Source organism: Falco naumanni, chromosome 10 (genome assembly GCF_017639655.2).
Source record: "Falco naumanni isolate bFalNau1 chromosome 10, bFalNau1.pat, whole genome shotgun sequence".
Classification (NCBI taxonomy): Eukaryota; Metazoa; Chordata; class Aves; order Falconiformes; family Falconidae; genus Falco; species Falco naumanni.
The window spans coordinates 24,207,255-24,225,623 of record NC_054063.1 but is presented as its reverse complement, the minus strand read 5'-3'; the positions used below and the strand labels follow the sequence as shown (position 1 = coordinate 24,225,623).

Sequence of the window (18,369 nt, the reverse complement as noted above, 5' to 3'; positions counted from 1 at the left end):
GGTTTTAGCCAACACATTTTTTTCTGCATCAGGCAAGGAGCAGCGTTCAGTCAGCTTCCACAGCTAAGCTGCAACTCCAGAAACACCATTGATAAGACTACCTGGTGGTGTTCATCCACGCTCCCAATGCACAGGGAATGGCGCTGATCATTTGCTTCTGCTCTTTTCCTTTGTGATTAATTACAGAGAGAAATCAGATGGTTCGCCTCTCCTGAGAGCTTGGCATCCAGATGATTTGTGTTGGTGACAGGGACTTCCCATAGCTCTTCTTATTCTATTTCTCTGTTTTCACGCTTGTTGGTTTGTTGGGATATTTTATTATTTAATTATTTATTTTTACAGGGTTTAACAGGAACTGATGGCCCACCTGGCCCAGATGGGCCTCCGGGAGACCGTGTGAGTACCCCATTAGATCCTAAGTCCCTTTAAATGAACATTGTCACTGATCGTATTGATTTCTCATTCCTTTGCAAATTGGTGACGTTCAAGTGTTAATTATGGTAACTTATTTATCCATAAACCCTTGAAGAATACTTGGACCCTTGAAATGAAACTCCAGATGGCTTTTCATTAGGCAGGGCACAAGATCCATCTTTCTTTCACATGGTTTTGAATGGCCTTGGATAGCCTCAGTGGTGGGACTACCGTGCAGAACAGCTCTGGTGATATTTCAAGTATCCAAAAAGTTCCTTGAAGCAGTTGATAGACCTAATTATGAAGTTTATCACAAATGAAGCTATTTTGGCCTTTATTTGCCACCTGAGTATGCATCTCTGTTATGTTTATAATTACTGCTACTGTGTATTAACCGTTTAAACTTTCGCCTTTTGTTAATTCTGGGGCTGTCCATATGGTTGACATTATTAGTTGCCTTGGCATAGGCTTCCCCAGCCAGCATAGCAAGAAATGTGTTTTTCTTGCTTCCTGCATATTGTAGCTCTGCTAAAGGGCACCACAGGGATAGAGAAATGACTGCCAGAGATGTTATAGCTGTCCTTCAGATCATCTACAATGGGGCTGGAAAAGCACTTGGGTCTCCTTGGGACATTAAGAATTAAACTTTATTGAGCCATTCAGCACAGATTTTTATCCAGCTTGGCTGTTTTCCTGTCTCCCAGTGTGGGAGGATCAAGCTTGTATCTACAGCTGGTTTACTGGTCTTTTGAAGTCAGGGCTGCAGGGATGGGCTGAATATACATTACAGAGTGCAAAGGTTAAAAAAGGTGGATTTTTCCAGTGTGTTCACTGTAGCTTAGTAATCCATTTGTTGCCCTGAGGAACTACCCAAAGCTCCAAACTGTGAGTTGTTTTCTCATTTAGTTAAAGGGATGAGTGATAGAGCCGTGTGTCTTTGATGCACGGCTCTTCCTTTCCCCGTGTGCAAGGCAAAGTTTGCTTGGCCACTGGGAAGGCTGAGTGGCAGGACCCAAGCATCCTGGTCACAGCTGCAAGCCTCCGTCCATCAGCACTGCACGAAACACCATCTCCTTTGCTTTTCCTCATGCCCACCTTTCTCCCCAGAGATCCAGGGCTGCAAAATCCCAACCGCTCTGACAGTCTGTGGCAAGAGTCCAGCACCTTCTGGGAACTGACTCCTGATTTTTAAAAAAGTTCAGGACCACACGCAGAAGACACAGTTTCATGGCCCTGTTGCATGTTTGGTGGTGTTTGCCCGTGCCCACTCCAGCACACAAGCTCCTAGTTGGTGGGGTAATTGAGCCGGGAATATCTGGGCACAAGAACTTCCTCCTCAGCTATCCAGTATCACACAAACAGTAACTACACGTTTTAATTTGACATGCTTTCCCATGTCTCGTAACTCAGTTTGTCAGCATGGGGCAAACCTGGGGCCTGCTGTCATTTATGGGAGCTTTTCAAGGTCAGTGGTCCATCTGGAAAATTGTTTTAATTGGTTTCATAAAAGCCTGGAAAAAGGAAAAAAAGCTCTAAAAGCTTTAGCACTCTGAAAGGACAACATTGTTATCCCAACTTTCTTTCTTCTCCCCAACTTTTACAACATCGTTTGGTCTCCCAGGAATCCCTGAAATCAGCAGGTGTCTGCTTGCTGTTGTGGGACTGGAGTCATGCTTAGCGCTGTGACTTCTTCTAAATAAACGTATTTTTTCTGAATTGGAGTGCCCGAGACTGAAGGTGGATAGCATATGGAAGTGGGCTCATGGAAGGCAGTTTTTAGTAATACCTTATTGCTAAACATTTCTTTTCCTCTATATGCCATGCTTCATCAGTCCAACTGTGATTCATGTGTGACCAGGGCCAGAGTACTGTGAAGTCAGCACACCAAAATGTTTTTTATCTTACATATCTCCTGTTGCTATCAGCATCCATTGGCTTTTCTCATGGTTCTCCTTGCAGACCGATTAGATCCAGCCTATTTGTTTTTCCAATTAAGAAAATCCTTTATTTTTAGCCAGGAATGCTGGGTTCTGACCTTAGTGCTAGATACTGGTGTCCTTCACTGGCAAGTTTTCAAAGATAATTTTTAAGTTTGGTGCTTTACACTATAAGCAATGAGAAGAATGTAATTAGTCATATTTATTTATGACTGTCATGTTAATCAAGTATTTCCTGTGCTCCACAGTTGTATATTCATAAAATGTATTACTTTAAAATGAAAAAATTATGGTGAGATTGTTTTCTAATCAAAAGAGAAAGAACATTGTTACCAGGAGAATGAGTTGAGTCAGACAATGTTATTAAAATCGAGGTGTAAATTAGAGCCTCTCCTTTGAACTTAATGGAGTCACATCAGCTTGCTCAGGGACTCGATGATCGTGTCCCAGGAATGTTCACGGCTGCACGCTGCTCCGTACACCCTCAAGGATACCAAAATCCAGGACAGGGAAGTGCCAACGCTTGGCATGTGTGGGCTCTGCCACTCTTTTGGCACCTTGGCTGAAGCAGAAAGGGGCTGCGCAGCTGGTTTCAGTGGGGGCAGGATTAGTGTGTCAGTCAGTAGGTGCCAGGAATTCCGTCTTTTCTTTGCAGGAAATGATCCCAGCTTGTCCCTTACAACCTTCAGCAGTTGTAAGGACTTCAGCCTAAAGATAAAAGTGACTGGAAAAGCAGAGTAACGTGCAGCAAGAGAAATGGAGGAGCTGACACTTGCAGCAGAGTTGATTTTTATTGGATTACAGTCTGCTCCTCACAAGACTGCTCCTAATGAGGCTTTGGATCCTCTGTATCATTTTCCTTAAGCTTAACAAGGGAAAATATTTCTAATCTCATTTGGTATGCAAAACAGTAGGAAAGGACTGGCGTCATCCCGGGGATCACAATAAGCAGCGGCGTGTTGGGGTGTTTTCCACATCTGCCCATCTCCTGGTCCCAGGGGTAGGCACCATTTCATTGCAGCTCAGGACATCGTTCACAAGGTGTTTCTGTGCAGCATTTTGGGAATGTTTGGAAAACAGGTTTGGGCAATCCGGCTGGCGGGAGGCTGAGCAAGCCTCGTGCTGTCATTGCTCTTTGTCCCCTGTGCAAGGGCGTGAGGATTTTGCTGGCACTAGTTTAATGGAAATAACAACACAGTTTGTTCTGTGTTTAAGTCTGTCACCTTTGCCCTCACGATGTGACATTCTGCCTTTAGCAGAGAGCAGCAGCGGCTGAGAACTGTGCAAGTGCGAGGGACGAGCTGCCTGCGTGGGGCTGGGAGCAGCGTGGCTCTTCTGCCGCTCCCGAGCATCAACACAGTGCAGAGAAACTCCTCGTGACAGCTGCAGCCGTGCTGTCGAGCACACTATTATTTTATTTATCATTAACCTCAAATGACACAGGCATTTCTGCACCTCCACCATGTCTTTTTTTTTCTTTCCTTTTTTTTTTCTTTTTAAAAGAAAGTGATAAAATTGGTCTGCTCCGATGAGCTACCTGCCTCTGCTTTTCCCTTTCCCGTTGCAGCAAGAGCTGTTTTCTAAGGAGGCTCTGAGACCCGAGAGCATCAGCCAGCAATGCACGCCCAGTATCTTAGCTGTTGACCAAGGGCAACCCACCACACTGAGGGGTTTTGTTCATTTTTATATTTCCATTCACTTTCTGTTTCGGAATTACTACCTATAATTAAGTTTATAGTCTGTTGGCCAGTGTCAGTATCGTTGCAGTGCAACAAAGGGATTAAGACTTTCTGTTTTGTAATCTTTAGTTAAGCAGGAAAATAACAACTTCAAGAATGATTTAATTCTAGTCTAAGACATGAGATCACCAAGCTCTAGTCAAACTTAAGAGTTAAGAATGCAAATTGGGAAGAGGAGACTGGGGATTTGCCAAGGAAGCTAGTGAAGAGGCAGAAGCTGCCAAATCTTTGTCTTTGCTTGAAGGGAAAATTTATGAATTAATAAAATTCACCACAGTGAGTCCAAATCTTGTAAATAGTTTCAGATAATTTAGTCATTGGATCTACAATTTGAATGTTTTATGAATGAGACTATTTCAAATGGATGAGATTCAATTTATGGAACGTTTAGATGTTCGTGGAGTCTAATCAGGGGCCAACTGTGACTTGCAGAGGTGTCTATTTAGTCCTTCAGAAGCAACTCATGTTTTAGTCTTTCCTCTTTCTTGACCAGCAAATGGTGAAGGAAGTCGCTGGGCCCGATTCTGAGCATCCATCCCTACTATCTTAAAATGTTCTATAATCAAGTCGTTCATCAGGAATGACAGAGTCATTACCGTAAGTTTCTGTCCTTACATTTGTGAACTCGGCTGAGCATTGCCGGGTGCATGCTGTTTCTGTAAGACACTGCTGGAGTTCTCAGGCAGGGATTGGTGTCAAGGAGGGCAGGCATAGGTGTCTACCCATACCCATATGGAGGCTTCTGGTTTATCCCTGCTAATTTGCACTGGTTTATTCCTGTAGGGTGCATTAGGACCTGCTGGGCCGCCTGGAACAGCTGTAAGTAACGTCTGGAATAACGTGTGTAAGGATGGGGTGTAGTAGTATGCCAAAACCATCACCCAGAGAGGCTGGGAAGCTCTGTGTCCCAAACAAAGGGATCAAAGCCTCAATGGGTGAAAATGTTGTTTGATGTGTTTAAATATGTATGTATGACCTGTTCTGTTAGCACAGGGTCTGGTTTTAGTCTCTGAGAAATTATAAAGCAAGCCAACTTGGGATAAAGACTAGCATATCAAATGCTATCAAAATTATTTGACATTAGATAACGTCTAATAAAAATGAAAATAAATAAAAAAGGAAATGCAGATAAACTAGAATGTTTACTTCATAACTGTGTCCTCCCACTACCCTGTCACTGTATGTGGCTTTACTTGGAGGTGTCTCAGAGGCAACAGCGATGTAAAGGAAATACAGATTATTAAAGGCAACAAAAGGATTCATCAAGACTCCAGCTCTGCTCTGATTGCAAATTACAATAACTGGGGACAGGGGAGTGCTAAGAAAACTTAAAAAGAAAAATTAAGCAGCATTTTCTGAGATTTGCTTTGCTTCCTGTATGTTCTGTTTCTAAATGATCTTTTGCTGTTTTAAACGTTCCCAGGGCAAAGGACTACCAGGACCTCCAGTAAGTAAAGAGGCTCTTTCAAAAAAGTTTTAAATTATATCCTAGCTTTATTGGATACTCTGAGCATTACACACACACCCAGCCCCCGGCCTTGGGTCCCTCTCCTGTGCCAGGCAGAGGGATGTGGAGTCCTGTGGATCTGCAGCCTCGTGGGGTGTTTATGCTCACCCTGACCCCAGGGAGGCTGGCACTTCTGTGAATTCAAGGCACAGCAGCCTTCTAATCGGTGGAAGTGACCAGTTCTGGGGCACCTTTTGTTTGGTGGCTTCCTGGCGCACCTCCGAGCTGCCCTGTGTCAGAGGGGATGCAGATGTTGGCAATGTGGTGGAAAGAGTGTGCTGCATGGGGAGGTGGGGCAAAAAGACAGATGTGCACTGGTAACCTGATGGTCTGGGTGCAGGATTGAGCTCCTGGGGGGGATTAGACAAATAACTACAGCCAGACTGTTTGCCCCTGGGCTTTGGCAGCTGTGTGAAGTCACCGTGGGTAAACGCTCTTCTCTCTGTTCAACAGGGGCCTCCAGGACCCAGTGGGCTCCCAGGTGGAAATGGATTTCGGGGTCCTCCGGTGAGTTTCTCTTACCATTTGATCCGCATTTACTGAACATGCCACAACCGCAGAAGAATGAATTTCTGGTCTCTCAACCCATTCTGGAACCATGATGCACAAGATGCTACAAGCCCTACTAATGCGCAGGCAGTGCTGTTCCTTTCGTCAGCTTATGCGGGGTCACCCCAGTCAACCAGTGCCATGCCAACGATGTGCACCTGCTCGCAGCCATATCTTGCTTTACCAGCTACGAGTAAGGACAAAAGAGCAGCCAGTGTCACAAGAACATAGAGTAGTTACCAGCTGGCATGTACTTTCAGCATCCTCAAAAGAAGCGCTGCACAGAATGGGTCCGATCTGACGGAGCCCGTTCTGCAGAAGCATACCATCGGGTTTGGGTGCCCACAGCTCCACTGGAGAAGTACAGGGCCAGTGGAAACAGGGATGTAGGTGCAGGGATACGTTCTTCTGTCCTACTCCCTACAGCATTTGCTGTTCTCTTTGCAGTCATAGAAGCCTCTGGAGAAAGAAAGGTGCGGTTTAGTCCCATTAGAGCTATCTTGCCCCACATTCACAAAAATGCAATGGTATTTGGTAGCCAGCCTTCCTCCCTCTCCCTTTGCATTTTTATTGAAATAGTTAAGAAGAGGGATTCTTACTAATTTTCACTCTGTTTAGGGACCTTTTGGTCTGCCAGGATTCCCAGGGCCTCCTGGACCACCTGGACCTCCGGTAAGTTGAGACTTGCAAATAAATGTTAGAAATGTCCCATGGGCAGTCCAGAATTTTCTTCTTGCTGCCGGAACGTGTACTTTTTTATTTGTTGTGGTTACCATGAGCATTCCCTTTCCGGGCTAAGTTTCAGCAGACCATAAACACCGTGCCCCAAGGAGGGCAGTGACTTCTCACTGCGGTGTGATGTTTATCTGCTGTTTGTTATTTGTGCGCTGTGGGTGGAGGAACCCAGTGATGCCCAGGCTTTATGGCACAGACAGATCGTGGGGGGGGGGCTTTCTGTTCTCTCAGGTAAGGTTTATATGTTTGCTTTGACCATGATGTGTGGTTGTAGGGCCAGAAAGTGGGGCTTGAAACTGGTAGGGCTCTGTTTTGGGTTTGCTGCGGTCCCTCTGGAGGGGCTGAACAGTGGGATCGGGAGGTCTTTCCCAAGGAGCTTTCCCCAGACTAGGAGGAGACCAGGCACAGCTGCTCTTCTCAGATTGCTGCCTTTATTACCTAAGGCTCAAGGCTCTTGCTCAAGCTCAGTTGTACATCTCCAGAGGATGATTACACCGCTGGGTATGTCCGTTTTGAGCACTGGTACAGCTTGGAACGCTCCATTTTATGCTATGGGGCTGCGTATCTGCCTGGTGCTGATCCAGCTGAGCTTGCTCTTGGTAAAGTGCGTTTCCTAGAAATTGTATTTCCTCCTGGTGTTTGTCTTGATGTATTTAAAAAAGACCACATTTCATGAATTGCAGGGTCTTCCAGGCATCCTTCCCGATGGTGGTGGGGACCTTCAGGTAGGTTTTCCTTTACGTAGCGTGAAAATATTTTTCAGTTTACCCTTTGATGTGACTTTTCATTGGCGTAGTTGGGTGACATTTAATGTGTGCCGTTCAGACCTGCAGACATGGGTCTAAACTGCTTTATTGCAGAATGCATAAGTGGGGTGGGGGGTGTGTTTACAAGACTTAAATGTGCTTTCAAGGAGGTAGATATGCTAGTGATGATTTTTTTCTTGATCTTTGCTTTCCAGTTTGCTTTTCAAAATGCAGGTTTTGCATACATTCTTCGTTTACAAAACAACTTAAGCATTTGGTAAATGACAACAGCTTTTCATGCATCTGTTTCCAATCCTGTTTTGCAAGATAAAAGGTTGTGCGTGTTGTGCTGTTTATTTCCATGGATGGTGGCACCAGGTTCCTATGGGTATATGCTTTGTTTAGGCTGACTTCCTTATGAGAAAGTCTGGATTCCTTTCTTTGAGGAGAATGAAAGGAGTCTTAAGTCCATGAACGATGGAAGTGACATTTCCAGATTTCACAGCTGTTGTTGTGACAGCCTCTTTGGTTTTCTAATTGGCATGCCCCAAAAAAGCTCAGAGTTGGTTTAGACTGCCTTATGGCAAGTCACATGGAAGTTAATGGAAAATTATACTATTTCTGCAAGCTTAATTTATGTTACCCTGTGGAATATACTAGAAAATTAAGTTTCTGCTACAGAGGTGTTGCCTGAGGTTTTATTAAATAAAGAAAAAAACCCACAAATAAATGAAAGAAAAGCTGCAGAAGAAAATCTCATTCCTTGTTTATGAAGTTTTTAAAGTATGGCCTTTTGAGCCCCTATTAAATTTCTGTGCATGTTCTGATTTGTTCCCCATCAAACTAGAGTTCCCACCAGGGCTCCCCCACCCCTAGACACCTGCAGATACCTGCTTGTAGGTATTTGGGTTACTTTGTTATAGGTCCCCTTCCAATAAACTCTAATGCTTGTCCTTATTTCAGTTAGGTGACTTGCCTAAAGGAAATCGATACGGGTGACTTAACACATAGGATTAAATACGTTCCTAATGATTTACAAGACACTGATCCAGCTTCACTGGGGAGCTGTGATTCTTCAACATTTTGGACTATGGACAACTGTCAACCGTCAGAATTTCTCACTGTCTGTGCTCAAAGCAAAGCAGGCCATTCATAAATCATTATTTTGTGGGTCACTGGGGGCCTGAGCACCTGTGTAGGACCCCTTGCCATAGGGAAATTCTGGACGATACGTGATGCTGTGAATGCATCAGAAGTAGTGGATTTAGAGCCCAAACCCACGTAACCTTTTCACCTCTCCCTCGTAACGAAACCAGCCTCCCTGGATGCACTGCGTGTACTTGATCAACCAGAGAGTGTTTCTGTTCCTTGCAGTGCCCAGCTCTGTGCCCACCGGGTCCGCCAGGTCCCCCAGGAATGCCAGGGTTCAAGGTAAGAAAAATACCCCCTGCACATACAAGGGTCTGTCTCCCAAAATAAACACCACGATGGACGCCCAGGACCGAGCTGTTTTATATACAGCACACGTCTCCTGCAGGCTCCGCACCTCTCCAAACCAGCCATGCAGTTGCCTGCGATTAAGCTGTCGAAAAGAAAATGCCTAAAGCAGCCAAATAGGAGACAAGAGGAGGATGAAGGACCTGATCCTGCCTTCTTACGTGTGCTGTTCCCGTACTCGTAGGAGTAGCTGCTCTGTCACTGAACTCGGTGCCGCAAAGTGTGAGCACTCTGCCTTCACCTTCAGCAAGAGGCTTTGCATCCTCCAAGCACCTGCTCGCACTTAGGGGCGCAGGGCTTGGCGGCTCCGTCCCCTGCAGGATTGCAGCCTTTGTTAGGTGGAACATTTACCCACGGCCATTTATTCCTGCAAATGAAATTTAACCCTTTGCATAGGGTGAGGGTTCCTCCCTCTGGAATGAGGTGCTGCCTTTGCAGGCTTCAGAGAGCTGTAAAAATCTTGCCAGTTCTTAAACTGCACTCGCAGACCCTGTGAACACAGAGGGACACGTTTTGCTGTAGCGAGACATAACTTACGTGATTAAATACCATTTAATTGTCATTTTGCAGCTGGCTTAGGACCAGGCAGCTTTATGTTGTTTGATTCTGGTGCATAAATCCTAGGTTGTAACCCTTAGGAAACCTCACTCAGCAGTTAAACATCTTGTCCCCTCTATGATTCACATGAATTCTGTGCAGTAGGCTCACTCCAGCAGCAAGCTGAAGTAATAAGTTACTCGAGTTTTTTAGGAGGATTTAACAGGATTTAGCAGAAGTTGGCAATGGGTAGAACATCTCCTGGGAAATGCTCTCAATTCCTCATGAACTGACCTTTTGCAAGTCTGTTTGGTCTCTGGGATGAGTCATAAATACTAGAAATACACAGTGTTTAGGGCATAACTATTCAAAGTTCATAGCTTGTGAAATGGAAAAACCTGTGAAGGTCTCCAATTATGATGCAAATGATGCACAGGACGTTTTGCGTGGTGAGGATTAACATCTGCCATGGCTGAAATTAGTCTGGGTCTCTCCCACAATAAGAGGAAGGGAGCCAAGAAGCAAAACTGAATCTATCTTTATGTAAAAGATTTCAGTGGGACGTGGGGTTTTTTGCAAGCTTGATGATGCAGAGTTAAAGATGACTTGAACAAAAAGGGAGGTTAAAGGTGCAGAATGGAGTTTTCAGAAGTGTCTTGGCCCCATTTTCAGAAGTGATGAGAACTGAGCTTTGGTCCCTGGCCAGGAATTGAGAATTGCATCCAGAGATCTGTAGCCTGGTCTCACCGCAGGTCACTCTTGAAAACTGAATCTGGACACTTCTTGAGACCAGATCAATTCTGACACGATGATGCCTAACACGGGAATGGTGCGTGGCTAATGAACCCCAGAAGTTACTGCCCTTCGCACAGCTGTAGCACCTGTACAGATTATTTTCCTAGCAAGTCATCTGTGTTGTGTGGGTTCAGGTCTTAGCGCTATCTCATAAGATTTAAATTCTGAAACAAGGCTGTACTGGAATGTGAATAATTGGAGCTCTTGTTTCTAGGGACACACTGGTCACAAAGGAGAACCTGGCGAAATAGGAAAAGACGGAGAGAAGGTAAACTTCCATTTAAAGGGGGTGGGGGAGGATTTTTTACTTTAAAAGCATCATAACAAATGATTTCTTGAAGAAGACAGGGAGAAATGAGGCAATTGGCTGAACAGCAAGGAGAAGTTACTGTGACTGAAGTGCACTAATACTTCAAGAAAATTCATCTTCCCAATAATCATAACCTTAAGATCAGTTTGATAAATTAACAGGAATTGTTTCACGTGCAGGGATGTCAGCTCAGGAAAAAGCCCTTCACTCGTCACTTGGGTAGATGCGTCACTGATGCTGTCCCTGCATGTAGAACAAATTGCCTGTAACACAGAAGCAAATTCTGAAGCGGGAACCTGGGTGGGAGGGAGCTCAGGGAGAAATAAAGTGGAGAGAAGGTCCCTGCCTTTGTGTTGGCAGGTTTATGCTGTATCACCTCTTGTCCGATTAATTTTTCTCCCCCAGGGTAACCCTGGCCCTCCTGGTCCTCCAGGCGTTCCTGGCAGCGTTGGCCTGCAGGTAACACCTACTCTTCAGAGCAGTTGCCATCACCTTTTCACTGTGAGACGTAACGGTGCCATCAGTCCCCTTGCCTTACACACACAGCTCTTGGCTCCGTGGGGTAACAGATGTGAAAGTTGATGCTGGTGAAAAAAACCCCAGATCATGGTAGTTTCACTGAGCTTTAATCCCAGGTCCTGCTTTTGGTACCTCGCCTTGGACGAGACATCCAAACGCTAGCGGCTCTGGTGGAGGCCTGAGCATCTTTTGGGTGGGTCCGAGGCTGCGTGCTGGGCTGGTGAGCAGCTGGGGGTTGGGCTGGAGAGCCGGCACACGCAGGGGGTGTCAGCAGCATCACTCGGGCTGGAGGGAGCCAGCACGGAGCGCGTGTCCGCATGGGGTGTCAGCAGCATCACTCGCTCAGAGGTCATCACCAAAAGGGAAAGTGTCTTGTTGGTGCATCAGCAGGCTGAGCTTTCTGCTGCTCCTCGCTATTTCTTGACATTTTCTGTGTTGATGAGTTGCTCTCTGATGCTGTTCTGCCGTTCTGTGATTAACGGTGATAAGAGTTCAAACTGATTTGTTTTCTTAATTAGGGCCCAAGAGGACTAAGAGGCCTCCCTGGTCCAATGGGTCCAGCTGGCGACAGAGTAAGGAAAACTTTCTTCTGATTTATTTTCCCCCTCCACCACCAGTTTGTCTCGTGTGAGGTCCAGGTGGCATTTGTCCTTACTGAAGATGGCTGGGGACCTTGTAAAGATATGAAGTACAGGCTCTTTCCTGCACCTCCTGCCCCAGAGAGATGATCTTCCAAAGGCAGGAGGAGGCTACACACCTGAGGGATTAGCAGGATCAGGCCCAGCCTGATTTGAGCGTTCAGACCTGAAGGACAAAGTGCTATCCCTGAAAGACTGACAGTACTAAAGAACCTTGCAAAAACCTGAGAAACGTTTCATGAACGTTTCCCTTTGTGCTGTCGTTTTCCAAGAAAAAGGTGAAGAATCACTGATGGACAAAGATTATCAGGATGTGAAAAGTGTCCTCAGTGAGAACAGGGCCAGTCCCTAGCTCGTCGTGGCTTTGGACTTTTGCCAAGGTCCCTTGACCATCAGCCTAGAGGCTGAATGGTTTTGAATTTGATAGTGTCATGCATTTATTTAGGAATGAGTGTGTCATCAAGATAGCAAGGCCATGAATGATATCGGTGTATCACACAGATAATGGTGGGGAGATCCAGAGCAAAAATCTGCTTGTTCAGAGGGGGATCTTTTGCAAGACTGGATTGCAAGCTAGCAAGAAATAGGGGAGTGTCTTTCCAGGGCTTTGTGTTTCCTTAGATTGCAGTGTAAGCTGGGGATACTGGTACTTCACCCTCTGCCAGCCACAGCGTTACAATGATGTGTTATTCTTTGCAGGGTGACATTGGTTTCAGAGGGTCACCCGGAATCCCAGGACCTCCAGGGAAAGCTGTATGTATCTGTGTCTCAGCACCTCGATGGTCTTGCCTTCCACAACCAAAGCCTAAAGTTTATTCCTCCTGCACTAACCTCTGCTGCCCCTGAACAGGAGCGTGCTGACTGTCTCCATCAGATTATTCCCTTTGCCTTTTTTCCTCCAGTTAGAGCGATGTTATTTCGCCTGACCAAGATCTCACGATGTCTTTCCCTTGGCCGTGCCCCATGCCAGAATAAGTTCACCATATTTCTCCTGCTCTCTGTTCCTCACCGCTTTTCCCTGAGCATCAGCAGCTGTGGGCGAGCACTTGAGGGGTGTCTGTGTTGTTCTTGGGAAGGAGAGTTTTGAGGAAGAGCCAGTAAGCGCTATCCTGAGCTTATGCCCTTGGAGCCTGATCTATTCCCAAGTGCCCACAGCTCACAAGGACTTTTGCTACAAGCAGAAATAGTTGTCTGGTAAAGATGCACGCCTCGTCCTTTTGCAGAGCTTGGGGGCAAAGCACAGAACACTGAACCTGCACCTGTGGGCAGACTCCTGTACCCTCCTTACTGTGCCTAAATACGAGAGCTGAGCCGCACCTGCAGCATTACAGCCTCTCCAACAGCATTTTCCACCGACCTGCCGCCCGGTCTCTCCTTAGTGTGGATAACGTGGCACCAGCTGCACCTTCCCCTGCCCAGAGCAGCCAGTACGCCACAGTCTGCACTGACCCTGCGGCAGCACCACCCTCTGGGGACCTCCCTGCTCTTTGCAATTGTAGAAGAAATTCATCCAGACTAAAATAAGATTAGGTGCTTACCGTCCACCAAAACATTTAATTACACCAAGCAGAATCTAGACAGTAAATATTGAAGTTTTTCTCCCACTCTGTTTCTGGGTAAAGAAAATCCTTCATTAAATGAAGGGGAAGATGGTCTCTGCCCTGGGGGATTGTTGGGAAGGTTCCTGCTGCAATTCGTCTGTCAGGAGTTATGGAGTGTAACTGAGAGCGTACAGCTGCGCTGGGGCAGTGTGGATGCTCCTACCTCTGCTAACACCTGCAAACAGCATAAAAAAACATCATTTACACCCTCAAAACATCAGTCTTTGTCACTGCGTGATGAAGATGCTTAATGGCTTTTCCTCCTCTGTCACAGGGAGACCAAGGAAGCAAAGGACCTCAAGGCTTCAGAGGGCCCAAAGGCGACACTGTAAGTGCAGTGGGACACCAGTCTGCTCCAGGTTTGGATGTGACATGCAAAGGGGTCTGTTTCACAGGCTTCTTGTGGCTTGTGCTGGGCAGAATGGACAAATAAACCCCTTGGTTTATTTGAAAGGGATGAAAGTATTCTCAAAAGTGGGATGTTTAAATCTTATTAAAGATGCTGAAGTAATAAGGTGCCTAAGTGCTGCTTACAGCCTGGAGCGCGGGGATCAGATCTGACATCTCCATCCTTTGAAATGATCAAGACCTTGCCCAGGTGCTGCAGCCAGCGTTGGGCCATTTTTTTGGTGTTGTCCTAAAAGAACCACCATACCTACAGGAACAGGACAGGAGCCAGCACAAACTGACTGAAATGTCCCTACAGAGTCTGAGTATTATCTTTGTTGACTGATTGTTCTTAAGGGCTGTGTCCTGGATAACGCAGGATTTATTGTTGATTTCTAGGGTAGACCTGGACCCAAAGGAAACCCAGGGGCTCGTGGACTCATAGGAGAACCTGTAAGTCAATTAAATAGGATGAAAGTCTCACTGTTGTCTTGCTTGCAGATGGTGGGGTAAAACACGATAGGAAAAAACTTGCATCTTACAGTCTTTGCTGTCACACTTCTGCTCTTTGGGCCTCTGTAACCTTCAGTGTAATCCCAGTTGGATTAAACCCTCCTTGTACTGCTGTTAATGAAAAAATCTCCCCAGTACAACTGGAGCTGGACCTAATTGCCAAAAGGTTCTTTGATGTGAATGTATTTTGTAAGTCACAGAGTCTCCTGATGACCTTAACCTGTGTTGTGCACGGTTGCAGGGCATGCCTGGCAAGGATGGACGGGATGGAGCTCCTGGACTCGATGGTGAGAAGGTTTGTAAAGTCCTACTTAAACACCGCAGGGAAGATTTCTGTTACTGTCCCGTGTGTCTTGCAAAGCTACTGATAACTTGTCAAGAAAGAGCACGGCTGGAAAGCTTTTGCTTCTAAAAAGTTTTCCAACAGTGTAACTAGCGGAGAAAAGCGAAGTTGCTGCTATTAATTAATCCCAAGGAAATTCCCTAAAGAAAGAAGATGCACATATGATCTAAACTCAGCTGTGCCCCTACGTTTAGTGGTTCCTGTCGGCTAACTCCAGGCCTTCGGAGATGCCTTTTCAGAGCTGCTGACAGAGACATCTGTTTATTTTAATTGCCTGTAGACAAAGTGCTCTCAGGTGCTTGTTGCCAGGTTTTTGAACGATGATGCCACAGGAGCGTGGACCATGTGCCACCCCGGAAGGCTGGGAGCTGCAAGGGGAGGAGGGAGACCCCTGGGAGCTCTGGGCACCCCACATCTAGCGGGCACCCACCTGCTCTAGGCGCAACAGGCTCTTGGCTCTGCACATAAGGGGAGGGAGAAGATTACAAATGCCTGTTTGGGAACATGTCCCCTGCCTGTGCCAGACCATTTTCCAGTACTGGAGGGTCCCTCCTAATCTCTTGATATCCACAGGGTGATGCAGCTCGCATGGGTGCTCCTGGAGAGAAGGGGCCGAACGGTCTTCCTGTGAGTATGGCAGCAGGACCTGCCACCTTCGGTGCGTTACAGCGGCTTGGCCGGCGGACGGGGATCCTTCCTGGGGAGAGGGGACCTTCCTTTGGTCACGGTTGCACAAGGGGCCCCATTTAAGCCAAGAGGAAATGCACCTGTCCCACCGTACAGACAGGGGAGCAGCGTACAAGGCAGAACAGAAAACATCTGAAGTACCGCCATATACTAACACAGCAATACCCTGGCCTTTGGCCTCTCTGGCTCCGTTTAAAATCTAAATTTGAGGGGGATTTTCTTTTTCACATCCCAGTGACGTGCATCCCTTATGCAGGGAGGTAAGATCTGGGATACCATATCCTGAGCTCTGTCCCTGGCTTACTAGTGTTCATTGGCAAAATATTTCATCTCTCCCATCTGCCAACTGTTTAAATAGAGGTGAAGTATTCCTTTCTTCCAGTCTTACAGACTATTTTGAACACTCCTGGAGAGAGGTTTCTGCTGTGCAAAATGTTGCTGCTGTTGCTCTATTCGCCTGTTCCTCCCCCTTGCTCTGTCAAGGGTTAGCATACGTAGAGCTCCTAGGGCAGCGAGCAAGAGAGACATTGAAGCTGTAATTTTTATGGTGAAAGCTGCAGAAATGTAAATCCTCCATTGCTTCGAGCAAATGTTGCTCCTTGTATGTCAAATCAGACCAGAATAACAAATTTAATAACTCCTCCTGATATTGCTTTAATATTTTCTTTTCTTTTCAGGGACTGCCTGGAAGAGCAGGTCTTAAAGGCTCAAAGGGTGAACCAGTAAGTGAATCTCCCTGATGATGAGTTCTGGTGGGGAAACTACTAAACTTGTCACAGCAAGGCTTGTCAGCTTTGGGGGGGTTGGTGCCCACAAGTAGACCCTAGGAAGACTTACCCCAAAGTGATGGTGGCAGCATTTCTGCTGGGGCTGAGCACCCCTGACAGGGGGGAGCAGCATTAGGTGAAACTGAGATGACCCTGATCTTGCTGAGGCAGCTTTTGCACCTGGTTTGGTGAAGACAGAGCAGATACGCAGAAGAGTCGCCAGTGGTTTTGTAAAACTCAGAAGGAAGCGTTCACCCTTCTGTCAAAGTCCCAAGACAGGCTTCATCTTTGGGAATCAAAAGGCTGAGCATCTGCCAGCAGGAGTAGGGTGATCTCATCTTGCCTTTTGGAGACTTCCCCCCCACCTCAGGAGAAAAGCTTCTGCAGAGCTTTAGACTGGCATCTATCTGTGAGACAGAAGGAATTCTCAGACCAAAGCCACCCAGGGCAAAGCTGTTCTGGAAAGCAGCTTGTGTTCTGTCCTTCCCTTTCATTTCTGAATTTCCCCCTCTGCACCTGCATTGATATTCTTGCTAACCCTCACGCATGAGAACATGCTGCAGGAAGGTGTTTCTCCTGGCACGGAGGTGATGCAGGAACGAATGACATGGGGTGTCCTGAGCATGCCTCCAAGGAGCATCCCTGTCCCGCTGGTCCAGCCTGAGAAGGGACGTGGTGGCACTGCTCTGTGGCTGGCAGCCCTCCCTTGTCACTGGTCCCAGGGCAGGATTTACAGCTCCCCTGTTCTTTAAATGTCCATTGTTGAGAGTTTTGTCATCTTGGTCTTAAAACTGTGAAAGTTTAAAACTGCTTTTATTTCCTGATCCAGGTTTTAACTCCTTCCTCCATTTGTTGCTCTAGGTAGGACAGAGATGACTCTGGAGTTGTGCCCTAACAGAGTGTTTGCTTTCTGATCTGCAGGGCGCTCCTGGAGAGATGGGAGAGGCAGGTCCCTCTGGAGAGCCAGGCATCCCTGTACGTATCCTCGTTATTTACACTTATCATGAGCTCTGCTGAGTGTGTTTTAAACCAAACTGCGAGGCTGGAGCTGGGGTGCTGCTGCCCAGCACAAACACAGCTTTCAGCAACGCGGTAGGTGGGTGCTGTGCTGCCTGCAACACGTGCGAGCCCAGCGTGAGGAGCGCTCCCGGGCAGCCCCCTGCCTGCGCGGAGCTTCCCAGCGAGCACGATGCAAGCCGGACAGGGTGGACACCTCCATGCACAGATATGACACTGCAGCAGAGGTCAAAGCCCACCAAGGCAGGCGGTGCGACCTAGCGAATGGGCCAATGGGGCAGGGATCAAAATAGCCCGGGATCCAGGAATGCGTTCTGGCTCTGCGGTGGGGCGGGAAGGATGGATGTGTGGCTCCTAAACGGCACCGCTGACTTTCGTGTTATCCGCAGGGCGATGTTGGTGTTCCTGGTGAGAGAGGTCTGCCAGGACCCAGAGGAGCAACTGTAAGTACAGCGCTGCTTGTAGATCAAGTAGATACCAAACCAGAGTTCAGTGCGCGGGAATTACTCTCCGGCTAAAGTAAAAGGCCACATTCTGCCTTGGTGTTATCTTGGGGGAGTTTTGGCCTCTGCTCTAAGTGTGTCAGCTCCTGCTTTCACTGACAGCTCCATGCGAGTGCAATGGGACTCTTCCTCCCGCTTTGGCCAAGTAAGCTGCTGCTGTCCAAGCGGCTCGTGGGGCTGCTGCCGTCGGACAGGAGAGACTGGGCAGTCAGCAGTTCCCTCATTAGACAGTAATAATAAGGTGCAGCTGGTGCTGAATGCGAGTCATTAATGAAGCAAAACTCCTTTTAAGCCATTGCAATGTGCACTTGCCCCCACCCACCCACGAAACCCTTCCCGTTCCTGGATCGCTTTCCTTGGAGCAGTAGAGGTTCATTGCCAAACCTGAAGCCGAACAAGCAACAAAACGGGAAGAGCCTGCACGTTCTGCTGGTGAACGACAGGGGCTTGGAAAGCTGGTAGTCCTGTTGGGAATCCCTTGCCTTCCCCGCACGTAGCTGCGTGCTTTTTCCAGCTGCTCGAGAGTCCCGGCTGCCCTGAAGCTCACGACCGTGCGGTGCCACACCAGGCCAGTTGCCAGGTGGGGAATCGGTTAACACGTTTCCTTCTCCCACCCAGTGCTGCAGAG

General features: G+C 47.2%; 1 protein-coding gene across 8 annotated transcripts in view; it reads left to right on the top strand.

Moving 5' to 3' along the window:
- Positions 1-18,369, top strand: part of COL9A3 (collagen type IX alpha 3 chain) — a 41,693-nt gene that overhangs the window by 9,077 nt on the left and 14,247 nt on the right. For all 8 annotated transcript variants that reach the window (XM_040607952.1, XM_040607951.1, XM_040607948.1 and 5 more), the window contains 18 exons: positions 343-396; positions 4,874-4,909; positions 5,514-5,537; positions 6,051-6,104; positions 6,765-6,818; positions 7,565-7,606; positions 9,002-9,058; positions 10,671-10,724; positions 11,172-11,225; positions 11,804-11,857; positions 12,623-12,676; positions 13,799-13,852; positions 14,311-14,364; positions 14,666-14,719; positions 15,341-15,394; positions 16,132-16,176; positions 17,143-17,196; positions 17,628-17,681. In XM_040607952.1, the coding sequence (XP_040463886.1) occupies positions 343-396; positions 4,874-4,909; positions 5,514-5,537; positions 6,051-6,104; positions 6,765-6,818; positions 7,565-7,606; positions 9,002-9,058; positions 10,671-10,724; positions 11,172-11,225; positions 11,804-11,857; positions 12,623-12,676; positions 13,799-13,852; positions 14,311-14,364; positions 14,666-14,719; positions 15,341-15,394; positions 16,132-16,176; positions 17,143-17,196; positions 17,628-17,681 (906 nt within the window). The remainder of the gene's footprint in view (positions 1-342; positions 397-4,873; positions 4,910-5,513; positions 5,538-6,050; positions 6,105-6,764; positions 6,819-7,564; positions 7,607-9,001; positions 9,059-10,670; positions 10,725-11,171; positions 11,226-11,803; positions 11,858-12,622; positions 12,677-13,798; positions 13,853-14,310; positions 14,365-14,665; positions 14,720-15,340; positions 15,395-16,131; positions 16,177-17,142; positions 17,197-17,627; positions 17,682-18,369) is intronic.